The sequence below is a fragment of the Glycine max genome, chromosome 19 (assembly GCF_000004515.6).
Source record: "Glycine max cultivar Williams 82 chromosome 19, Glycine_max_v4.0, whole genome shotgun sequence".
Classification (NCBI taxonomy): Eukaryota; Viridiplantae; Streptophyta; class Magnoliopsida; order Fabales; family Fabaceae; genus Glycine; species Glycine max.
Window position 1 is genome coordinate 35,608,068 of NC_038255.2, and position 23,313 is coordinate 35,631,380.

Consider the following 23,313-nt stretch of genomic DNA (forward strand, 5'->3'; position numbering starts at 1 on the left):
TTTTTAAGTTATTTTAAAATTTTAATAAAAATATTTATTTTCTAAAATAAATTATACCAAATAAAGAATATTATCTTGAATCACATAAATTTATGAGTTTAAAAAGTGTATCAAAATATATTTTATCCTTCTTCAGTCAAAATCAATCGAAGTCTCCTCGGTAGTTAGCATTGTCTCCATTTGTCTGACATCATCGCTAAAACATTTTCCATTTTTATTTTTTAATTTAATAATTAATTACGTTTTCGGATAACGGGATAAGAGCCAGATCCATACAAAGACGAGAGATATCTCCTTTTAAGAGAAAAATAAAGTGGGGCTTCTGACCTGTCTGAACAGGGGATGATTTCTTTTCCTTTTGCTGAGTCACGAATCAAGATTTTAAGCACCTAAACTCTTGTGTTTCAATCACATTGAATAAAAATATGTACATTTAAATAATCTGGTTACCATAACGTTCAAACAAAAACATTATACATTTATTATATCATGTGGAAACTATAAAATGTGTTCTGACAATCTTCTTTTTGTGCATATAAAGTTTCATATTCGAATATTCGATTAGCGTGTCAACCACCATGAATTGCTTTTAGTGCATAGCTTGATGAAAGCTCTGCAGAAATTCTAGCATTGCAAAGAGTCACTTAATACACTCTTATTCTGCAGAAGTCATGTGAATTAAGCCATATCACTATACTAATACAACAATGTATATCAACTAAGAATTAACTTAATATTTACGAAAAATATCAAATGATTATGTAAACCTTTGTATCGCACAAATATTTTAAAATGGTGACAAGTCACTGATTCATTAGCTTAATGCTAACAGAAGCAGAAAAGACCAACATGTATGAGCACACCTCATATTTCACTATTTACAAAACTAAACTTCTAGGAAGTTTTGGTACTAGAAGCTTTAGTGTGTGTGCAACTCTTATATTAGTAGTCACCGAGACTCAAGTTACAGAACTTTTTATTTGTTTACAAAAGCTTATACAGAAATACATATTTTCCAGCAACATCTTGATGGCACTACAACAATACAACATACATCACATGGAAATATTAGATTACAGCCAGACACAATGCATAGATGCTACTGTGTTGGGTGCTTTGCTACATTGCCACATGATTTTCTGGTACAGGAACTGTTTGGAGGGGATCAAATTCAATAAAGAATGTCCGAATCTCCATCGGAGCAAGTTCAACCACCAACTTCGTAGGATCAACAGGTCCTCCTCTCACCACCTTCGGTTCTTCAGTGGAGCCTTCTACCTTCCAATCTAGCTTCCTCTTTTCCATTTGAGCTCTTTCTTGATTAGCAGACAAACTCATCTCTGTCACTTTATTGATCTGAAAAGATTGAGTAGTCAAAAGGAAACTATACATGAGTACATGATGTGTGAAAAAAACTAACTTGGAGTAGTTTGCTACCACTCTTACCTTCTTATTAGGAAACAACTTTTTCAATTCCACACTTGCCGTTAGTGAGTAATTTTTGTCCTCTCCGATCTATATATGTAAATAGGCACCAAACATGAATTCAAGAATATAGGGTATTTGGTGTCTGAATGCAAAGCAAAATCTTTGATAGAGAATAAAGATAATGGAAAAAGTTGTTGTAAATCTTGATGCATGAAAAATATCATAAATCATTCATAGCTAGATTACAAAGTTCTTTGCATGGGTAAACTGTTATTGATCTCTAACAGTTACATATGTATTTTTTTAATCGGCAAAAATATTGAATTATATTTTAATCAGTACAAGTTGTACTTGGAGTTTACACATTGGCCAGTTTGAGTAGGACTATGGTGTCCTAATACATAGTATATAACATGAATTAAGAGACCATAATTCTGGCATTATACTTATCCCATAGCTACCCCCACTTGTAGAAGTATCCCACCCTAATCACATAAATGTCTCCTTCATGTTGCTGGACCAGTGTATGGCATGTCAAAACTTTTATCCAGATTTTTAGCCAAGTCCAGCATAGAAAGATAGCATCCTCCAACAGCTTACTATCATTAAAACTTTCCTCTTCAAAAACAATCTTATTTCGATTCTGCCAAATACTCAAAGTCAAGGAGATCCACCAGCATTTCCATTTTTGAAAACTGCTGCCATTTTCTTTCCCAACCACATGCTGGAGAAAGTGCATTCTCGGGTTCTGCGAAAATGGTGCTGAAGTGTTTGTCCACAATGTTGATTCCCACCAAAGCGGCATAATTTTGCTGCAACTAAAGAAGAGATGTGCTGCATCCTCTTCTTTATATTCGCAGAATGGACATGTGGGATCATTTATTTCCACATTTTTCCTGCGCAGGTTGATTTTTGGTAATCTGTCCCTAATTAGTCTCCACACGAAGAAAGAGACTTTACTAGGGACCTTGACCTTCCACAACTCAGTAAAAGCACCATCCTGATTTTCACCAGTTTGGTCTAACATAAGCATCTTGTACCCATTCCCGGCTGTGTATACCCGATGCATCTTCCTTCCAGATTCACTTGTCTTCTCGATCCAAGTGAATGCCGATGCCTTCTAACTCTTCTAGGAACCTCAGCCAAATCCATCTCGCTATCAAAGAGTTCTTGTCTCCATTTGAAGTCCCATTCCCATCCTGCGTATGTGAACTTGCCCATCTTCTATATGACATGATTTTTCTGTTTAGATATGGAGAAAAGTGTAGGGTATTTCCGCTTAAGCGGTACTCCATCCTCCTTCCATCCATCCTCCCAGAATTTAGCCTTTGTTCCACATCCCACTTTCCATTTTATCCCTTTATCTAAGTAGCTGCCATCTATGCCGGCAGAAGCTATGCTATTTATATCCTTCCACCACACTGATACTCTACTGCCCCTTCTTTCCCCCTCCAAATTCCACCAATCACCATATTTTGAAATCAATGTTCTAGCCCACAATTCTCCTTGATTATGGAAAAGGTTCCACTTTCACTTTTTGAGGAGAGCATAATTAAACTTTCTAAGGTCCCTGATTCCAATTCCTCCTTTCTCCTTTGGTAGACACACCGACTCCCACTTTACCCACGCTATCTTCTTCTCCTCCATACCTCCACCCCACCGCCTCTGTATCCACACCAGTTTGTCCAGAATTTTGTTTGGAGCCCTGAAAAAGGAGAAAAAATATGTAGGAATAGAATTTAGAACAGACTTTATGAGTGTTACCCTTCCCCCAAATGATAGTAGTTTTTGTTTCCATTTTGTCAATTTTCTCTCACATTTCTTGACGATAGGATCCCAAATGTCGGAACACCTTGGGTTTGCCCCAATGGGGATACCCAAATATAGAAAAGGTATGGCCAATAGCTTGTAATTTAAGTACCTAGCAGTAGCCACCTTCCAACTCTCCGACATCCCAATTGCCCCAAAACTACTCTTTGAGAAGTTAATTTTAAGGCCTGAGACTAGTTCAAAACTTCTCAAACGCACCTCGATCGCTTTAACATTTTCCACGAATGCTTTCCCAAAAAAGAGTGTATCATCTGCATACTGTAATATGTTAACTTTCACCTCGTTTCTACCCACAACGAAACCTTGAAACAAGTTTTTCTCCATTGCTTCTCTCACCAATCCATTTAGTCCCTCCACAACAACGTTAAATAAAAACGGAGCTAGTGGGTTCCCTTGTCTTAGACCTCTTTGGGGGGTGAACTCAGACGTAGGGCTGCCATTAATTAGTATGGATATAGAAGCGGATTTTAGGTAGCCCTCAATCCATGATATCCATTTTTCACAAAACCCCATCCTCCTCAACATATACAACAGGAATTTCCAAGATACTGAATCATAAGCCTTTTCGTAATCTACTTTGAAGACCAAGCACAGCTTGTTCCTTGTCTTTGCTTCATGGATTACTTCATTTGCAATGAGGATGCTGTGTAGTAAATGTCGGCCTTCTATAAATGTTGATTGTGTCTCATCTATTAGTATTGACAACACCTCTTTCATCCTCTTTGCTAACACCTTGCCACAATTTTGTATATGCTACCTATAAGAGAAATAGGTCTATATTCATTTAGGTTCTGCGGGTCGTTTACCTTAGGGATGAAAGCAATGAAAGATGCATTACACCCCTTCAGGAAAGTTCCATGAACAAAAAACTCATCCATGAAGCGGAGCACATCAACCTTGATAACTTCCCAGAATTCCTTAATGAATTTGAAATTAAGGCCGTCTGGACCAGGGGTCTTATCACTCCCACACTCCCACACCGCATCCTTAATTTCTTTTTCGGTGAATGGCCCCGTCAATCTATCATTGTATTGTTGTCCAATGACTTTAAAGCTTACCCCATCTAGTTTGGGCCTCACCCACTCTTCCTCCTTAAATCTATTCTTGAAGAACAAGTGTATCTCCTCCTTCACCCTTCCAGGTTCATCAATCCAAACACCATTTACAAACACTCCTCTCAAGGAGTTGGATCTGCAGTCTGAGTTTACAACTCTATGGAAAAACTTGGAATTACTATCCCCCTCTTTGATCCATCTTGACCTTGCCTTTTGCCTCAATAAGGACTTGTGAGATTGGGCAGCTGACCAAAGCTCCTCCTGATGCTTTTTCCTACATAGCAACTCTTGGGCAGATAGCTGTCTTACATCACCTTTAGCTTCTAGTTTGTTTAACTCCTTCTCAATGGTTGCTAGCTTCTGCTGGGAATCTCCAAAGTGATCCTTATTCCATACTTTCAGCGTAGCCTTGATTCCTTTTATCTTTTCTTTGAGCAAAAATCCCCCCAATCCCCTCACCTGATTATTCGACCAAGATTCTTGAACCACCCTTCGAAATGATTTGTCATGAAACCAACAATTTAGAATCCAGAAAGGTCGGGTCCCCAATCAACCATTTCAGATTTCAGCATGACTGGCAATGGTCCGAGAAGTTTCTTTCCAAAATAAACTGTGTCGTGCCTTGCCGTTTCTGAAACCATTCAGCAGAGACAAGAAATCTATCCAATCTGGCCTTTGTTGTCCCATTTAGCTTGTACCAAGTAAATTTTCTCCCCACACAAGGCAAGCATAGGTTACATATATAAATATTATTTCCATTACTTTGATAGAAATGCATGCATGTTTACATTTTTATAGCATAGGTTAAATGCAAGTAAAACAGGTCACAGAAAAAATCTTTCCAATCATGGTTAAGAATGTAAAATTGCAGGCAAGCAATCCTTAGAAGATCATTTTGAAAGGGCAGTTTAAATCTTTAAGAGAGAACCAGAGATTATGATCAATACATCGGTAAGAAAATTACAACCTCATAAAGGTGAGCCAATCTTAGGAGCACTTTTCCATTTTTAAATTCCTGCAGAAGTTCATAAAAACAATATATACACATCAGAAATAAAGATGAGGTAAAATATTCTTCATCTTCTATTTTCTCTATAAATGTCCCTATCGTTCTCCCTTTCATACCTGGAGGGTTAAAAGAGCAGTGTTGTCGGGTAAACTGTAGGAAGAATCTATGCCAGAAAATGTGGATGGACTGAAATGCAACCAATTATCCCCATCCTGCATCACAAGTGGAAACCAGTAATGACAAACGATTTAACTACCATAATTTTTTGTTTTTTTTGGGGGAGAGGGGGGATCTCCCTTCATTTTACCTGTTCTGTGAAGGCCAACAGCAATGGTGAATATAATTCCTGGCCAACTGTGCGACGCCACTTAGCAGCTTCACCTTTATGGTCAATTCTAAGATACAGTTTTCCTTGAATCTGGAAATATCATATAAACTTGTACTATTAATAAACGGTAAGTTGGAGAGAAGATGGCAGCAAAAATCCAAGTGGTTAGGAGGGATCTATTGATGGGTTGGAACTTGGAGGCAATTATTATTAGGAATTATGGATATAAAGTAACTTAACTCGTATTAGTAATTCAACATTAGTTCTGTATTTGAAAGTGCACAATGGCAGTTATTCATGGAAAATAAGATAGGATAAGTATTGATTACATAGGATCAATCTAATAATGAGAGTAATAAGGAATAAATCCCTAATTGCTATCTAATAATAAATAAGAGAATATTATGTAATCTAACAGTTATTCTGCATTAGAAACTGCACGATACCAAATATTCATAGAAAATAACTGATGGCAGCTAGGATTGCATCTAATAGTAGGGTGTATAATTAGGAAAGTGTGTTGCCATTCACAGTTTGTAGGCAGAGAGCACTCTTTGTACTCTGCAGGAGACTTTTCTCTGGGACACCAAGTGTATTGCTATATATGTGTGATTTCTGTGTTCAGAAGTATTGTATTTTATTAGTTTATCAATTTGGGTTCTATCATGATAACTGCAAATTTTACAATATCTTTAGTGTATGTTGCTACTTGCTAGTAGGCTATGAAGCACCGATACTCCAATTTGCCTCACGTATCTGTATCGGATACATATCCGATGCGATACTCTTGGATGCCGATACTCCAATTTGCCTCACGTATCCTTATCGGATATACGATACTCTTGGATACTTCACCAATACGTGTCCATGGAGTATCCAAACCTATGAAGCAGCAATAATTCAATTTGCTTCACGTATCCAATATTGATACTCTTTGGATACTTCGTCGATACGTATCCGTGAAGTATCCAAGATTTTAAAGTATTTTATGAAAATCCAATACAACTACATGAAACACTTATATGTATAATATATAAACATAGAACCCTTGTCCCTTATGAACCAAAAATAGAAATTGTTCTCTTTATGAATATTTCAAGAAGAAAAGAAATTGAAAGTATTTTTCCTATATGTAAATAATAGAAAGTAATTTATGATGACAATGAGCTATAATTTTTTTTGTTTTTACTAATCTTCAAGAAATACATTTTTAATTTGGACTTGCACAATTGCAATTATTTATTTAATATGTTACTTTTATGATTTTTTATACATTTCTAAATACGCATCTTACATGTATCATATCCTATATATTTTTGAAATAATTGTGTTCCATATCAGATGCGTATCATATCTGATACATGTATCATATTTGTGCATCATAGCTAGCAGGTCAGGATCCATAGGCAAGAAAATGGTATGTATGGAGAGATCAACAAAACAAAAGTGTGTACTTGTACTGTGCAAGACAGTCTCCATATCTCTAGCAGCAAAAGTTAATAACATGAGACCTCTGAGCATCAGAAAAATGTCCTCACAAATGGAAGACATAACCAGAAATCATCATGAAAGCAAGTCTAAATGGATTTGTTGGAAAGATATACTTAACTGTTAGGCCCTCACACTTATCAGCAACGCAAACTGTTTCATTGAGTACCTCACCTACACCTCTTGCATCATCATGAAGCAACCTCCTAACAAAATATAAAACCAAATCACAGAACAAGGAAATGTCAATCATTATTTATTATTCCATTACCTATATCCTATGTATTAAAGCGCAAAAGCAACTTGAACTTTAAGTCACTAGATATGAATGACAACTATAACCAACCTGTGGAGCATCAGCTCTACTTGGCCATCTTCCAAGCTGGAACCTCCAACTGAGCGGTCCACCAACACAGATAATTCCATACTACTATCTTGTACATATATTCCTAAATTAACCTGAAAGAATGGTGAAAAGCCATAATATTTATTAATATCCATTTGAAGATAGAGCAGCTGGACTAAAATGCAGAAATATCTATGACAAACAAATCAACGGCCATAAGAAATAAAAATCTTGTGTTACAAGTGAAACACTGAGAGCTCAAATCAATGATTGACAATAAAATAAAAATGTGAAAAGAAAAAAATTCATGAGAAGAAAATTCATTTGCTCAGAAAAAGAAAAATGTAGCAGATAATAAAATAATCCATACATAAGAATGTACCACAGTGCCAGAATTTAATATAAACAGAAAATAGAAAGATGGATAGCGAGTCTTCAATTAAATGAAACATACTGGGTAATAGTTTCCAGCAATGGGTTGGTTCACTTGTAGATCCCAGTCTGTCCTGAAATCTCGAATCTGCAAAACAATTTTTTTAAGAAAAGACAAGTCATTAAGAAAAAAGGAACAAAGCTAGAGGTAAGCCTTCTTCTCAAGAATAATACAAAAGAAACACCTAAAACTAGAGATTGGATCGTCTAACAGGGCATCCCAATATCTTTGCATATCTATACATGAAAAAAAAAATGATTAGGAAAAACACCACAAAAAAGTCAAAAAATAACCCTATCCCAGATGTTGTCTAGAATGTTTTCTTGCAAATTCTAGCATTCCTTTCCAGCCAAAGTCATCAGAGAACAGAGAAGAAAGAGCATGGCCACTGAATTTAGCTTCTTAATAAAAACCAAAACCTGTAAAATTGATAAAGAGAAACTGATGCAACTAAGACAGACCCGACTCTCAAAAAAATCCCAAATAATCTAATTTCAAAGAAAATTTGCAGCAGAACAATGCAAAAAAAGATGATTCCCTGTTTCCGAACAAGAACAGGACAATGTACACATGTCACGAGACAAAACAGCGAGAGGCCTGCACTTTGTCGGATGTTGTAACGTAAGTGTTAAGCCTAAATAAAGTCTCTTCACATTTCATCCACCCATCACGAATCCTATGTGTGACATCTCCATTAATCTTTTATTACTTAAATTGTATCTTGCTCTTCCAAATATATCAAAGTCTCCAATCCACAATTAGAATAGTTTACCATAATATAAGGCCAACAGAGTTGATATAATCAACAATCTACATAATTTATAATAGAAAGACAGCAAACAAATTTAACTCACCCTCTTAATGAAGTCACGTCCATTAGAATCAGTGTAGAATGTCTTGTTGGTCTTCATTGTAGTTTTAAATTGTGTAATAATTTCTTTCCCAATGTCATCATCCACAGGAATAGGCCCAACCTACATATGTATAAATTTAAGATGCAACTTCTCAACTGTTCCTGAGCAATATAATAGAAATGAAACAATCATTTGCTCTTCCAATCAGATAACATGGAAGGTAACCTACTGTGAACTCAATTTCAGCATGTTCTTTTGCCTTGAATATCCTCGTAATCTGTATATACAGAAAACAAAATAAGACTTCCGTGCTTAAGCTGCAAGAAAATAGATGATCACAAGATATACAACTTCTAATTTTACTGGAATTTGTGGGGGCAGTGGTTGCTGCAGGATATGGGAGTAATGTGTGTGTGAATGCCTGTAAGAAAATAGTTCATTTAATGGTTATTTTAACCATAAGTTACCTGGGATACCCATGGATTGAGCTGTTGATGTACTTCATCCAATATTGGACCACGCAGGACAGTAAAAGATGCCTGAACACAAACGATACAAAATAAATATAAATTATTCTCTGGATTGGCCATAAACTAAAATTATCATCAACCATTGAATGTTCAAAAGGCAAAGTTTGTAACCTGATGATCTGATTTAATGGAAAATGAGCCATTTGGACGGAAAACATATGCCCCAGAAGCCTTAAGAAAAACATAGTTTGCAATCAAAAATATTTTGATTAGTTTCATTTAAGAATATTATAGATTAAAGTAAGAAGGTGATCTTATCATACGGGCATAGTGCTAAGTATAATACACAGTAAAAGGAAAAACTGAAAAAGAACAAAAGAAAATGAAAAAACACATATAATATAGAGCATTAAGTCAATCATCTGATTGACAAATGCACCATCTATCCTGCATCAAGAATGGGAAGCAAGCATTCTTTTTTTATTGTTGAAAGAGTTATTTGTTAGGTTATTGAGAGTATATAGGCTTGACTCTAGTGTACTTTGTACCACATGTACTAAACTCTCAACCTAGTATTTTATATGCATAGGGAGACCATGCTATACAGATCATACCATTACAGCATAATTCTCTTCTCTCCTCTCTCTACATAGTATCGCAAGTATGCATAGGGCAGCCATCAATCGTGTAGGGCATCCGCTTTCCAAAAAAAACCCTACTGGCAGGGTCAGAAATTTGTATGACAGCTAGTTCTTAATAAAGAAACCAACCTGATCTGAAAACCACAGGTGTGGCAACAATCAGGTGTAGGTGCTGATCTGGAGCAAAACCGCTCCCGTTTTGGTAACATAGAGGAGCATCTTGCTGGTCTGAAGAAAGCCTAGTCATGTTTGGGGCTTTTCTTAGGTGTTGGTGCTATTTTTGGAGCAAATCAGTCAGTTTTCTGGAGCCGTTTAGTGAAACAATGTTGTTTTTGGGCTCTATTTTTTGTGATCTCTACATTTACAAAAACAATTAAGAAAATAAATGTGTAACAAAGAAATTGCATCATCTGGCTAGGACTACCAAATAGTAAAGACAAATATATTCATAAAAAAAAAAAAAAAAAACCTTCCTACTAACAATGTAATTGAAGATTAAGGCAGTTGATATATATAGAAATTTCAGTATATGTGTAACTAACTACCTGAGGATCTTTGTCAGTCCCATCATTTCCAGAATAATAACTGTATGATTGTTCAACTGATGTTGTAACCTTCAACCAAAGCCAAAATAAAATAAGAAACTTCAGCATTACTCACTTTATGCCTTAAGCAAATTGAACTTTAAAAATGTTGACATCATTGAGAAGACCTCAAGTAGAAACACTAATAAATTCATATTGAAAACTTACCAGAGTTCTACTGTTTACATAGTGAGTCAGTCTTCCTTCATTTTCTGAATAAAGTAGCTTTAAATTCCCTTTTCCAACTTCTATGCTTTTATTAGTACTTCCTTCTGATATGTATATCTTTGAGATAGTTGAACTATGACCTTTGTCATTCAAAGAGTCATAAAAGTTTGAGTTAGTTAGTGTTACTTTCAGCTTAAATTTACCAGTACATACTACAGACTAGAGATAAGTAAACAAAGTTAAGAACAAAGTAATATGATATATCACTAACTTGACTGTTTAGAGCTTGACACTATATAGGTGCTGAAACCAAGGGGAGGAACAGACACTGGAAATGCAAGCCAAGACTTGAGTGTGTCGCCCCCAGGAGCTTTTCCTATATATGCTCTGACATAATGTTTTCTCATAGTCAAAGTAGCATTCGACAGAGGCAGAATCTGAGACTCAATTTTATTCCCAGAAAAATCCTGAACAAAAACCTGTCCAGTGGAAACCTGTGGCAAATATGTTCTGGAGTCAGTCATGCAAAGCATAAATTAGGGTCTAAAGTGTTTGAATAGTTATAGATATGGAAATCATTAACAATTTAATCAATGAAATTTGTTGGAATACCATATCTGATGTGTATGCACATGCTGTTTCTTTTAGCATGCTCATTGGATCGTGGGTGCATTAGTGCATAAATTAATGAAGATCAGAGGGGATGGAAAAACATATAAATGAAACAGAGGCATATGAATGCCTATGGATCCCTCAATTAGCTCATTCCAGTCAACTAGAAGAAAATACCAAAACAAAAGTATGTTTTTCTCATCATCTTTAAGCCTTCTGATGCACAGAGTAAATAAACGGCTGTGCTACCAGAGGCTCTGGAGAAGTCGGAATTGTGGTCCTTCAAGAGGCAAACAAATAGCTCAAAAGAATCCAAATTTCAACAATCAATTAATTAATATCTTTCATGACTAAAAGATGTCACAATCACTAAGAAGAAAATGACCCAACCAAGTACTTGGAGCATGGCAGCAACCACTGATTTTGAAGTGATCAAATTCATTTTTTACTGCCCATACCCTAGTCCAATATTGGAAAAAACTCAAGTCCCATATCGGTTAGATATAGTGCCAAGATAGAGTATATAAGTGGGGGCAACCCTCACCCTATAAGCTAGTTTTTGGAGTTGAGTTAGGCCCAAAACCACATTTTAAGATGGTATCAGAGCCTATCCTAAATCCATTAAAAGGGTCACCCACCATGTTATCCACGCATCAAGCCTAAAAGTGTTGGGCGTGAGGGGCTGTATTAGGAAAAACCCAAGTCCCACATTGGCTAAAGATAGGTGCCAAGATAGAGTATATAAGTGGGTGTCAACCCTCATCCTATGATCTAACTTTTGGGATTAAGTTAGGCCCAAAGTTAGATTCTAAAATGGTATCAGAGCCTATCTTAGATCCATTAAAAGGGTCACCCACCATGTTATCCACGCACTAAGCCCAAAAGTGTTGGGCGTGAGGGGGTGTATTGGGAAAAACTCAAGTCACACATCGGCTAGAGATAGTACCAAGATATAGTATATAAGTGGGGGCAACCCTCACCCTATGAGCTAGCTTTTGGGGTTGAGTTAAGCCAAAACCCACAATCTAAGATCCAACAAGAAATAAAATAAATTACCATGTAAAGAACTTACAGGAATTCGAATTACATCTTCCCTCTTCCAAGCAAGAGGATTATAAACAACAATCACCTAAAAAAGGAATACAAATTGAGAGAAACATCTTAATAAGAAAGATTCATATATAATCATGGTCATGCAACAAATCAATATTATCCTTACCAAGCTCTTTCCATTAATCAATGTAGCTTCTGCTGGAGGACAGTAACTTATATTAAGAAGAGGACACTGCAAACAGATTCACAAAATTTAGTATCAAATGTTAATAGAATATGCGAGAGAGAGAGAGAGAGAGAAAGATTGAGAGTGAGGAAGATAATATTATTCAACCCAAGTATTGAAAGGTTACATGCTCAGATTATGCAAAGCTCAACTAACATAACTGAACTAACGGTGTAATAACTAACTATAGTTAGTTAGTTACAACAGCTGTCTACAGATGTACTGACAGCTATCAGTGATAACACTAAGTAAAGAAAATAACCCATCAGAGTAGGTATACTCTAATACCCCCCCCGCCCCCCGGCAAACTCATGAGGGGTTGGCTGAAAGTTTCTCAAGCACTCTGAGCTTGGCTCTGTAGACAGAAAAGGTGGAAGGTGTGGAGCTTTGGTGAGGATACCTGCACACTGATCAATAGCAGGAATGTGTACCACTTGAACCAGATTAGTGAGCACCTTTTCCTTGAACAAAAAACAGGTCCAACTCCATGTGTTTGGTTCGAGAATGATGAACTGGATTATGAGCCAAGGCCACTGTGCTAGTGTTGTCACAAAGAATGACAGGAGAGGCTTGAGAGACCTTGAGTTCAGAAAGAAGAGACAAAATCCAAGTAACTTCTGCTGCAACTAAAGCCATGCTACTACATTCTGCCTCAGTGCTGGACCTTGCAACAACAGTCTGCTTCTTGGACCACCAGGAGATCAAGTTTGGACCAAGAAAGATGGCTGCACCAGATGTGGACCTCCTGTCATCAGGATCAGAGGGCCAATCTGCATCACAGTATGCATGAATGGGAAAGGGATGCCTGGTAGACATAGGCTGAAATTGCAATCCCCAAGATATTGTGCCTTTGAGATATCTGACAATTCTTTTGACAGACAGCGGACTTCCTAACAAAAGCCCTTCAACCATAGGAGAAGAAATGAGATTTTCCTCTTCACAAATTATAAGTCTCAATCATATTCCATCATGACAGACGGCGGACTTTCTAACAAAAGCCCTACCAAGGAATGTATACGAGAATATCAGATCCAATCTATGCATGATAGATATCTACCATCTGGATTGAGGGGGGAGGGTTGAAGATGAGTGCAAAATCAACCAATTCTATTTGTACAGCTCATTAGGATTTTATGTACATAATTATTAGCTGTCATTTTTGTCTTTACCATATGTAGAATTTGCATTTATAGGGAAATCAATTCCCCTAATTTCTAGGCTAGATTATTGCTCTTATTTCTGTCCTGTGCATTCTATATATACCTCTCATTCCCAGGGAAAATAAAACCTATTTCCGAACTTTTGATTTTTAATTGACTGCCAAGTCAAAATATAACAGAGTAGTAGTTAATTTATGATTGATTCTTCCATTAAAAAATTAAGAAACTTATGCTATGACTATAGTGCATTGCCTGCTGGATGTCTGTCACTGGATTCACCCCATACGAACTTAATCTTTGGTTTACCAAGGAAGCAAGGGCAGATGCAACCAACCTTTCTGCCTGAAAATTAAGAAGTTGTAAACCATATAAGTTGATGTTTACGATAACAATACTGAAACAGAAAATTATTAATATTTACCTCTTCATATCCCATTGAGAGTCGCAGTGCATAATCAGAAGCAACATGTTGCCTTTCTGTGCCACTAACTGCATCATGGTGCTGAGCAATTGCTAAAGCATCAGCTAATGCATCAGTATTTGGTCCTGTTTCATTCCTCCCTTTAAAATATTCCAATTGTCGTGCTGCCTAAATGTCAATAGAAGAAAAGCAACAAAAGTAGCCCAAACAACGAAAAATGAGCTATGAGAGCCCACAAGCACATAACAAATTACTTCATAAAGTAAAAGAGGTCAAGATTCTACCTGATAGTAAGCACTCATGAATCTCACATAGCCCTTCAAAGCTGGCCTACTTGTAAAATATCCAGTCCAATATGCATTTGGGTGATCTGCATACCTAAAATGTTGTGCCTTGAATTCAAAATTGACATCTCCAAACTATGTGGAAGCTTTGAAGGGAAGGAAGAGATGGGAAGGGAAGTAAATGAAGGGGGTTCTCAAAAGCTTATGTTAGTGTTAGAATTAAGCACATATAAAATAGATCTTATCACATATATAATACAGATTAGCTGTTATTAAATACTGATTCTTAGTTGATTATGTAATTAATTCCTGCACATTAGCTCTTAGAATTAGCATCAGATTCTGTTGTGTAGAATGCAGTACAATTATAAAAATACACATGTGGACTGATTATCACACAATTTACCAAATTCTATATGGTCAGATCTGAAGTAGAAGGGAAGAAGGGACAGGTCACAAAGATGCTGACCTCAGCATAGATAAGTATTGCAGAAGATTAGAAGAATAGCAATGGTAGCCTCTCTACTACTGAGAGTAGAAAGGAAAAGACACTTATCTTTTCTTTAAGTAAGGTCATGGACAAAACATTGCAACCACAGACTTGGAGCGGAACAGAGTAGAGGGCATGTGTTGGAAACAATAGAGTGAGGTACCTGGTTTTGGAGGATAAATGAGGGTATTCAATTGATTAAGATATCATGAGGTAAGTATGGAATTTCCCAAAAATGAAGTCGGCCATTGTAGCCCTTAGAGTTACCATTAGACTTCACTGTATTGAATGTTGTACGGATTATCACCATACATGTTTAAACTGATTGGTCACACAATTTAAAAAATTCCATAGCTTAAGCTATTAGATGAAAGCTCATGGATAGCTTTATTATATTTAGCACTCTTGTTTGGATGTTTGAGGGAAGAAAGGTCATTCTCTTCCTCTTGTTTGGGAGATAAAGTAAAAGTAGGAGAAATGACAGTTATGTCCCTTATTTATTTAAAATAAGTTATTTTTCTTTCCTTCAACTTTCTTCCTCTTGTTTGGGAGTTAAATCTAAAAGTAGGAGAAATGACAGTTAAATCCCTTATTTAATTTAAAATAAGTGACTTCCCTTTCCTTCCCCTCATTAAAAAACTTCCAAACAGAAGTTTGTCACTTCCCTCCCCTTCCCTTCTCCCTCCTTACCTCTAATTCCAAACATAAATTGATAACAGGAGTATCCAAGATAAACTCACGGGAAGAAATCATCAACTTTAAGAGGCCAATACTCATCAGCTGCATATTTTGCATCAGTGTAGATAGATGGTGTTGAATATAATGCATTGACACGTCCATCCTGAGAGAGTATGGCACAAAAGGCAAGTACAAGTTTTAACCAAAGGAGCTAAACCAGGAAGTGTCATCAAAGATACAAAACAAGAAAACAAGAACTCCAGGAAACATTTCAGACACAATTGCGAGCTTCAGTACCTGATTGACGTAGTGAATAAACTTATCCATCTGCCTGAACCATGAATTAGCATATTGATAACGGAAGTCTGTCCCCATTGCCCACATAATGTGATTTGTTTTGGTCACATTAGCCTAGAAACAAGTAGAAAATTCAACAGTGATATACAAATACTCCAATTCAAACAACATAAAACCAATTAAAATATATGTATAAAAATAAATATTTACTCTCGTAAATTTACTGCATTATCAGGCTTTTCAAAGGCTGTGATGTTATGTTATAGATTCTGAAAAAGATACCTTGCAAAAATGTATAAAATTTTAACTAAAAGCAACAAAATTTGCTTTTGGGAGCATCTAAAAAAAGTACAAAAGATGGATAATATAAAATTAAAAGGGCAAATGTTTAAATAGGGAAAGGAAAACTGTTACAATTAATAGAAGCTGAAGTTTTTTAGGTAATTCATATTCTTTAACAGTCATAGCTCCTTTAAGATGCATCTTCTAGGTGTCAAAAAGATCCTATGACAATTTTAAAGCACAAAAAGAAGTTCCTAAAAAATCTTTCCCAACAAAAAGTATATATTTTTGGTCTCTTCTGTAAAAAGCAACAAATCAAAAAGCCATTGCATTCCTAGTTTACTAATTAGAATTTAACTTGCATTCTTAAGCCTCCATTAACTTGCTTTCTTAATTAGAATTTATATAACAAAAGGAAGAGGTTCAATTGTCAGCCAGACCTCACCTGAGCTAAGGCAGCAGATACAAAATCGTTGACCCTTTCTTGAACATTATAGTCAAATAGTAGAATGTCATCCTTTTTTAATCAAAAAAAAATGTCATCCTTCAAATTAATTTTACATGAATCTTCAAAGAGGAGAAAATAGAGTATTAAACATATTCTTCCAGTAAATTTTAAATAATTAAAAGAAGACTACCTGAATAGGAGGGGAAACATCATTTATCTCAAATGTGAAACCATCAGGAGGATCGTAATGCCTGGGAAATATCCCGGTAAATATCTGCAATGAAGTTAGCCATAGGAATAATTCTTGTAAGAACTGAAAAGAAGGGGAAAAAAATTACTTGTAAGTAGCAACAGAATCATTAGGCAACTAACTTGTGAAGAAGAGCCAAGAGACCTGGAACCCTGCCAAATAACCTCAAGAGTTTTCTCCTTCAATCGCTTAGCTCTATCTTGGTAATCGATTCTAGCAAAAAAGTGTGAATCGAATCCTAGCTGCAGCAAAGACACAATCACATAGGGTTTGCAAATTCATAATGACATGCACAACTTCAATATGATTGTGTGAATTACACATAACAGTACAATCTTCGATTGACTAGAAGTGTAATCAAGCATGTTATGTTGGTAATTAATACAGATAAGTTTCCACATGATTCAATTATAATAAACATACCTCGGCACCAAGCAAGTAAGCCTGAACTGCAGAATGGCCAAATGGGTCAATCTGCCAACCAACTCTTGGAACCTTATCAAATTCCTCTTTGATAAATTGATGCCCAAGAGTGGTCTGGTCAATTAGATCAATGTAATGCGGGGTGGCCTCATCATGCATACACATACCCCCATTTCTTCAAAAACAAAATCAGGAATTAAAACCAAAAATAAAACAAGAATAAGAAATTACTAATCAGATTCAAAAGTCATCGACTTAAGCATAATATATGCAAATTACAAATCAGGCAAAAGGACCCTCCTAAAAAATCCTTCACCTGCAAGCTAACATTAGCTACTGCAACTTTATATCATAGACAAGAATTTGAAAAGCAATAACTGTTAACTAGCTTCAGGAAGAATAACATAAGATAGTTACATTACATGAATTCCAACTGACCCGAGTTGACAAGCTCCTTGACTTTAATTTTCGTTGCTTTACTTTGCTGTCTCCACCATCTCTGGAAAAATGCCTACCCATAAAAAAATAAAAAGAAAAATCAGCACTCAATTAAACCCATTATCACTTACTTCTTGCCCTTTAAAATCCCTCCCCTAAAAGAAGTTAATGAAATTAAAACATACACACACAAAAAAAAATGCATGCATGGAAAGTTAGCAATATCTACTCATGTATCATAAATTAGAATACACAACTCTGAAACTCACTCTCTCAATTAGACATTCTTAATATTTTCTCTCTTCTTTCCTTTGATGGTGTATTTGACACATTACGCTGGCAACTAACCAAACAATTTCTCTCAATCATCTCCCAGGTTATCAATTGATGATGGCAGAATATGGTGGAAGACCAAAATTCCGTCATATAAGCATGCCATTGCAGCTTATGGCACCGCCATAGCAGACCTCCTTTCACAAATTTCCTATGGCAGTGAGGTCAAAAAACGCCACGTTATAGCATTACGGCAGTGCTATAACAGTTATTTAATAACATTGATCATCTCAAACCACCTTATCTTTACAAGTATAATTGTCTTTTTAATCATTTATGTCTTTTAATCTAACCTCCTTCATTCCTATCTTTAAATTAAATTTTAATAATTATTAAAAGAAATAGTTCATTATAAATCCAAAATACAATTTACATATCCAAGACATGAATTTTAATATAATTTATATATTCAATATTATTTATTAACAATGAATTTTAATTTTAATTATACATTAAAAAAAAGCTATGTTGTGCAAGGCAACTAAAATACTTAGATATGACTAATTACCATCTCAACATAGATAAACTTGCGATTCTTGTCCTCCAAGAGAGCAGATATCACAGAATCCAGCACATTCTGCACACATGCACCCTGCAACCAGAAATCACCTTCAAAATTGTGTTCATACAATTTCTAACTTTGCAGCCAAAAAAATTACAAAATAAAAAAAAAAAAGACAGACAGACCCGAATGGAGTTGTTGGCTCCAACGTAGTACTGATCCACGGTCTTGAGCCACCCAACATCGTCGTGGGAGTGAGGTACCAAGTGCACGTTTAATTTGTCTGGGACTATCCTCTGCGTTGTGTTGTACTCTATGTACTCTGATTCCGCAACCCAAATCGCCGCCACCAAAACGGCGAATACCACTGCCACCGCATTGACCATCATTGCTGCCTCTGGGTTACTAAACTCGCCGATTTTGCTTTATATTATTACTATTACTATTAAATAAAAATAAGAAATGGACGATTATGTATATAAATAATTTAATATGACACCTATTTTTAAAAATAATATAATATGAAATGTATTTTAGGAAATAATTCAAATTAAAGAGTGATGCTAGGTGTACCCAGTATTATTGCTGGTGCACCCAGCACTTAAGCGGAAAAGATGTAAATACCCCTGTCCATTTTATTTAAATTTTGTACACCCAGTTGTTTCTTCTTTCGCACCTGTTTATGTTCTTCTTCCTTCCGCCGTGATCTCGCTTCTCCTTCTTCTCCTTTTACGCGATTCCGCAACCTCGACTAGCCTGTTGCTTCCGACGGCGTGGGTTGCTTTTTCACCATTGTTCGCGGCGTGGTGGTGGTGTTGTTCACCTTGCACATTCTCCTCGATTGGGCTGTTGTGCTGCTCTGCTCCATCGATGTTGAGGTAAGCGCCTTCTCCCTGCATGACTCTTCCATTTCTGGTTTTGTAGTGTAGTTTGTAAGATGATCTGCAGTAGGACCCAGTTGATCCGCAAGTAGTTTTGCCTATGAAATAGGTTGCGGATCAAGTTGATCCATAATTTTCGTGCTTAGGAAGTTGATCCGCAAGCTGCTTACGAATCAAGTTGATTCGTAAGCTTGTTGCGGATCAAGTTGATCCGCTACAATCAATTTTAATTTTACAAAATGACAAATATGTTATAAATTATGAAAAATAATTTTTATTAGGATTTAGGGTTAGTTGTGAGGCTTTTAGGCTGAAGTAGAGTACGATTAAGTAATGAAAAAAGTTTGAAATTATGCGTTCATTATTTGATGAAGTTGATATTGGTTTGAAATTTGGTTTTGAGGCTTTTTTGGTTTGTACTGTATAATGCATGATCTTGTATATTGTATAATGTTTGAACATGCATGATCTTGTATATTGTATAATGTTTGAACATGCATGATCTTGTATATTGTATAATGTTTGAACATGTTGAGGCTTTTTGGTTTGAATTGAAGTTGATATTTATAAGTGGAGGGTGGGAAGTAACATCATTTTTGTGAAGAGAACCCTGTAATTATTTTTTTTAATTTTGTTCATATTTTCTTTTTAACCATACCAAATGACGTTGTGTGGTCCATGTAACCAACCTCACCTAATGGGATAAGACTTTGTTTTTGTTGTTGTTGTTGTTGTTGTTGTGTTCATATTTTCTCAGTTGTAGCATTGTAGCTAATTGTTAGCATTGTAGCTAATTGTTCATAGACCAAACTCTTGCAATATCAATATAGTATGCATATCTATTTCTCACTATGCATACTACATTTTTTTTTCTTTCTGTTTTAATTGTTATCATCCATTCTGAGAGTTCAAGAATAGTTGTGTATCCCAATTGTCTTTGTTGGAAAACCACCTTATAAGTGGAGTTAATGCTTGCATAGCTGTTCCATTTCAAGCTTCAACTTTCAGTGTTGGTTACTTCATGTTACAAATCTTGAGTCTTCACTTAACAAGTTAGGCTGTAAGGAGTATTGCTCCTTGAAATAGTACCAGAATCTCTATGACCAGTTGGTCATGAGTTGTTTTCCTTGCCACACCATTCATAATTAAGTTGAATTCTATGCATTACAAATGCATAAAGCCCAAAGTAATATTGCATGAAAGGGTATATTATATATATAAAACCAATGCTAAACCTCCCACCCAACAGCTTAAGCCTTTAGTTAAGTTGGTCTAAAACACTTCATGTAACTACAAATTGAACCTCCTAAGGTTAATTATTCTTCTTTACTATATTTATATTGCATCTAGAAAATTAATGTGTTGCAACTTTTTAATTAAGGATAGAAATAATTATTGTATATATTTAAGATGCATTATGCAGTTTTTTATTTGATGCACAAGTTAAACCAACCAAACTGAGATTAGAAGTGACATTTATCTGAGACAACAAACAACTTCCAAGTTTCCACACAGGCATACATGGTTACACTCTAAGAAATGGCATAGACCAGACCAAAATCCTCATTGAGAAGCTACTTAAAATCCTAAACCTTCACTATGCACACAAAAAATCGAAACTTGAATATGCCAAATAAGTAAAACATTGTTGAAAATAGTAGACACAAATAAGCCAATATTTATCTTCTTCACCCTGAAACCAATCACACTGAAATCCTCATAACTTGCATGACTTTGAGTCAATCAAATTTGTGTTAGACCAATGAAATCCTTCAACATTACTTAAACATTCTTAGAACTTGCATGACTTTAAGTGAATGAAATCAGTGATGGAATTCGTGGTAGACATTTGCATATCATGGTTAGGACTAGAGGCCTAGGCCGTGCCTTAGGTAGGGTTAGTGGCAGAGGTCTGGGGAAAGAGGATCGTGATGATTCTGACGATGCTCCCCAGAGGCGAAGACCGACCGCATTCGCATGCAGGCAACGGGTACTTATCACTGTTGCTGACGCTGAGCCAGTGGTACCTGCGGCTAAGGCTGACGTAGCTGTGACTGAGGCTGACGTAGTAGCGGATGAGCCAATGGTAGAAGTTGACGTACATGACACTGGTGCAAACACTGCTGCATACACCGGTGCACAGGCTACTGTAGATGAGCCTAAGGGATTCCTAGGTGGACTGACTGACCCATCAGTGCTGACCAAGTATGTTGAGCATGTTGCAGCTAGCGTATGGACCGGGGAGGTATTTATAATATTTAATTTAAGTTATTTGTTAAGTATGATTTATTATTGAGATTTGTGTTCCTTCAAAATATTATGTTAATGAATTGTGTGTTCCTTTATACTTCAATTCAGGAGAGTCCTAAGTTGAAGTTATCCTCCCATGGGAGGAAAGTGCATAATTTAGGTAGGCATATCCCTGCCATTGAGGGGCTAGTTGCTAGGACATGATTAAGTCATTTGATCGCGTGTTCAGTAGACACCAGCGATCAGGGACTTCTATCCTCGTTTGTCGAGAGGTGGCACCGGGAGACTTCTAGTTTCCATCTTCCTGTGGGCGAGGTTATGATCACGCTGGACGATGTGGCGTCACTTCTTCATCTGCCCGTCGTTGGCGACTTGTATACCTTTCAGCCTTTGCACGTGGACGAGGCGGTGCTGATGTTGGTCGACTTATTACTGGTCTCACCAGAGGCAACCAGGGCCGACACAGGACACTGTCGTGGATCGTACGTACGTCTGTCTTAGGTATGCAATATGTATCAGCGCAGATGTCAGGCTGGACATTGGACAACTACAACTCATGCGTATCTTCTTCATCTTTGGGTTGCACTTTTTTTGCTAACAAGAGTGCAACCCATGTTCATGTTGTGTTCTTGGACGCCCTGCGTGACCTCAATCAGACTACGAGGTATGCATGGGGAGCTGTTGCCCTGGTGCATATGTACGACCACCTGAATGATGTTTGCATCAGCACCAGCCAACAACTTGCTGGTTACATCACCCTGTTGCAGGTAATTAACATGTTTTTCATAAGTTAATTAACAATAATGTTTTAATTACAGTATTTTAGACGTTCATTTGAAATTTGTATGATTTTCATGTAACCTCTGTAGTGTTGGAATACGAGCACTTTCCGTCAGTCACAGAGTGCAACGCTGATCTGAACTACGACGAGGCTTCACCAAGTGCCTATAGGTGGATTGCTACGAAGAAGACCGTGAAGAGCATATCTACAGAGACGTACAGGCAGCGTTTGGACTGAGTTAGGATTCTTGATGTCTGCTGGATTCCATATGGGGATCACTGAAGGGTCCGGGACTTTCATTTGATTTCATGTTATTCCGGTCAACTCCGCTAGGGGCCCATTGCTGTCAGTTACCGACAAGAGAGGGTCATGCGGCAGCTTGGATACGTCTAGAGTATTCCTGTTCCGCCTATCAACTGGTTCTTCATTTGATGAGATAGACGACAGGTGGATGCACTACTCAGAGCATCTTGCGCCAGCAGGTGAGATATGCGTTGTGCCAGGTTAGTGTGCGCCGACTACATCGACTGGTTCTTCCGCATTTCTCATCCATTCATGACCGCAGCACAACCATCAGATCCTCCGCCAAATGCACCTGCTACGCAGCCCAGACATGTTCCTCATGTTCTAGAGCCAAGTATCCCTCAGGTCCTGGAGCCAGCAACAACATCGACACCTGCCAGGTCTGATGTGGACGAGCCCAGACATGCAGTGGTAAGTGTTACTATTTGGTTAAATGTATGAAATGTCATTTACGTCAATTTTTTAATACTAATTTGTCTAATTTGTTTGTTACCTATTTAACAAGAGGCTTGCGAAACGATCGCTAAGAGGTTGGAGTGTCATCTCAGCCTAGGGGTAGTCACGCCA

General features: G+C 36.8%; 2 protein-coding genes across 2 annotated transcripts; one reads left to right on the forward strand and one right to left on the reverse strand.

The window, feature by feature from the left end:
- Positions 1 to 785: 785 nt before the first annotated feature.
- Positions 786 to 18,969, reverse strand: LOC100795651 (alpha-mannosidase At3g26720). Its single transcript, XM_003553259.5, has 29 exons — positions 18,717 to 18,969; positions 18,538 to 18,621; positions 17,681 to 17,769; positions 17,259 to 17,433; positions 16,958 to 17,077; positions 16,776 to 16,859; positions 16,583 to 16,654; positions 15,856 to 15,969; positions 15,621 to 15,721; positions 14,391 to 14,484; positions 14,107 to 14,274; positions 13,938 to 14,027; positions 12,466 to 12,531; positions 12,319 to 12,375; positions 10,906 to 11,128; positions 10,635 to 10,774; positions 10,428 to 10,496; positions 9,413 to 9,472; positions 9,239 to 9,310; positions 9,001 to 9,048; positions 8,772 to 8,891; positions 7,939 to 8,004; positions 7,485 to 7,597; positions 7,260 to 7,344; positions 5,630 to 5,740; positions 5,439 to 5,534; positions 5,281 to 5,328; positions 1,447 to 1,515; positions 786 to 1,356 (listed from the first exon to the last, which is right to left on the reverse strand). The coding sequence occupies exons 1-29, from the start codon at positions 18,918 to 18,920 to the stop codon at positions 1,120 to 1,122; spliced, it is 3,075 nt and encodes a 1,024-aa protein (XP_003553307.2). The 5' UTR covers positions 18,921 to 18,969; the 3' UTR covers positions 786 to 1,119.
- A 2,301-nt stretch (positions 18,970 to 21,270) lies between these two features.
- Positions 21,271 to 22,163, forward strand: LOC102662594 (protein MAIN-LIKE 1-like). The gene is made up of 3 exons (XM_006605115.1): positions 21,271 to 21,657; positions 21,771 to 21,822; positions 21,892 to 22,163. Exons 1-3 carry the CDS (start codon positions 21,271 to 21,273, stop codon positions 22,161 to 22,163), a joined length of 711 nt encoding a protein of 236 aa, XP_006605178.1.
- Positions 22,164 to 23,313: the final 1,150 nt, after the last annotated feature.

Excerpts from the sequence above, each read along its gene's own strand:
- LOC102662594 (XM_006605115.1), top strand. The coding sequence starts at position 21,271 with ATGGTTAGGACTAGAGGCCTAGGCCGTGCCTTAGGTAGGGTTAGTGGC. Across the intron at positions 21,658-21,770 it reads CTAGCGTATGGACCGGGGAG|GAGAGTCCTAAGTTGAAGTT; the intron begins GTATTTATAATA and ends ACTTCAATTCAG. Across the intron at positions 21,823-21,891 it reads GAGGAAAGTGCATAATTTAG|TAGACACCAGCGATCAGGGA; the intron begins GTAGGCATATCC and ends TCGCGTGTTCAG.
- LOC100795651 (XM_003553259.5), bottom strand. The coding sequence starts at position 18,920 with ATGATGGTCAATGCGGTGGCAGTGGTATTCGCCGTTTTGGTGGCGGCG. Across the intron at positions 16,860-16,957 it reads CTCTTGGCTCTTCTTCACAA|ATATTTACCGGGATATTTCC; the intron begins GTTAGTTGCCTA and ends ACTTCATTGCAG. Across the intron at positions 5,741-7,259 it reads ATAAGTGTGAGGGCCTAACA|ATTCAAGGAAAACTGTATCT; the intron begins GTTAAGTATATC and ends TGATATTTCCAG.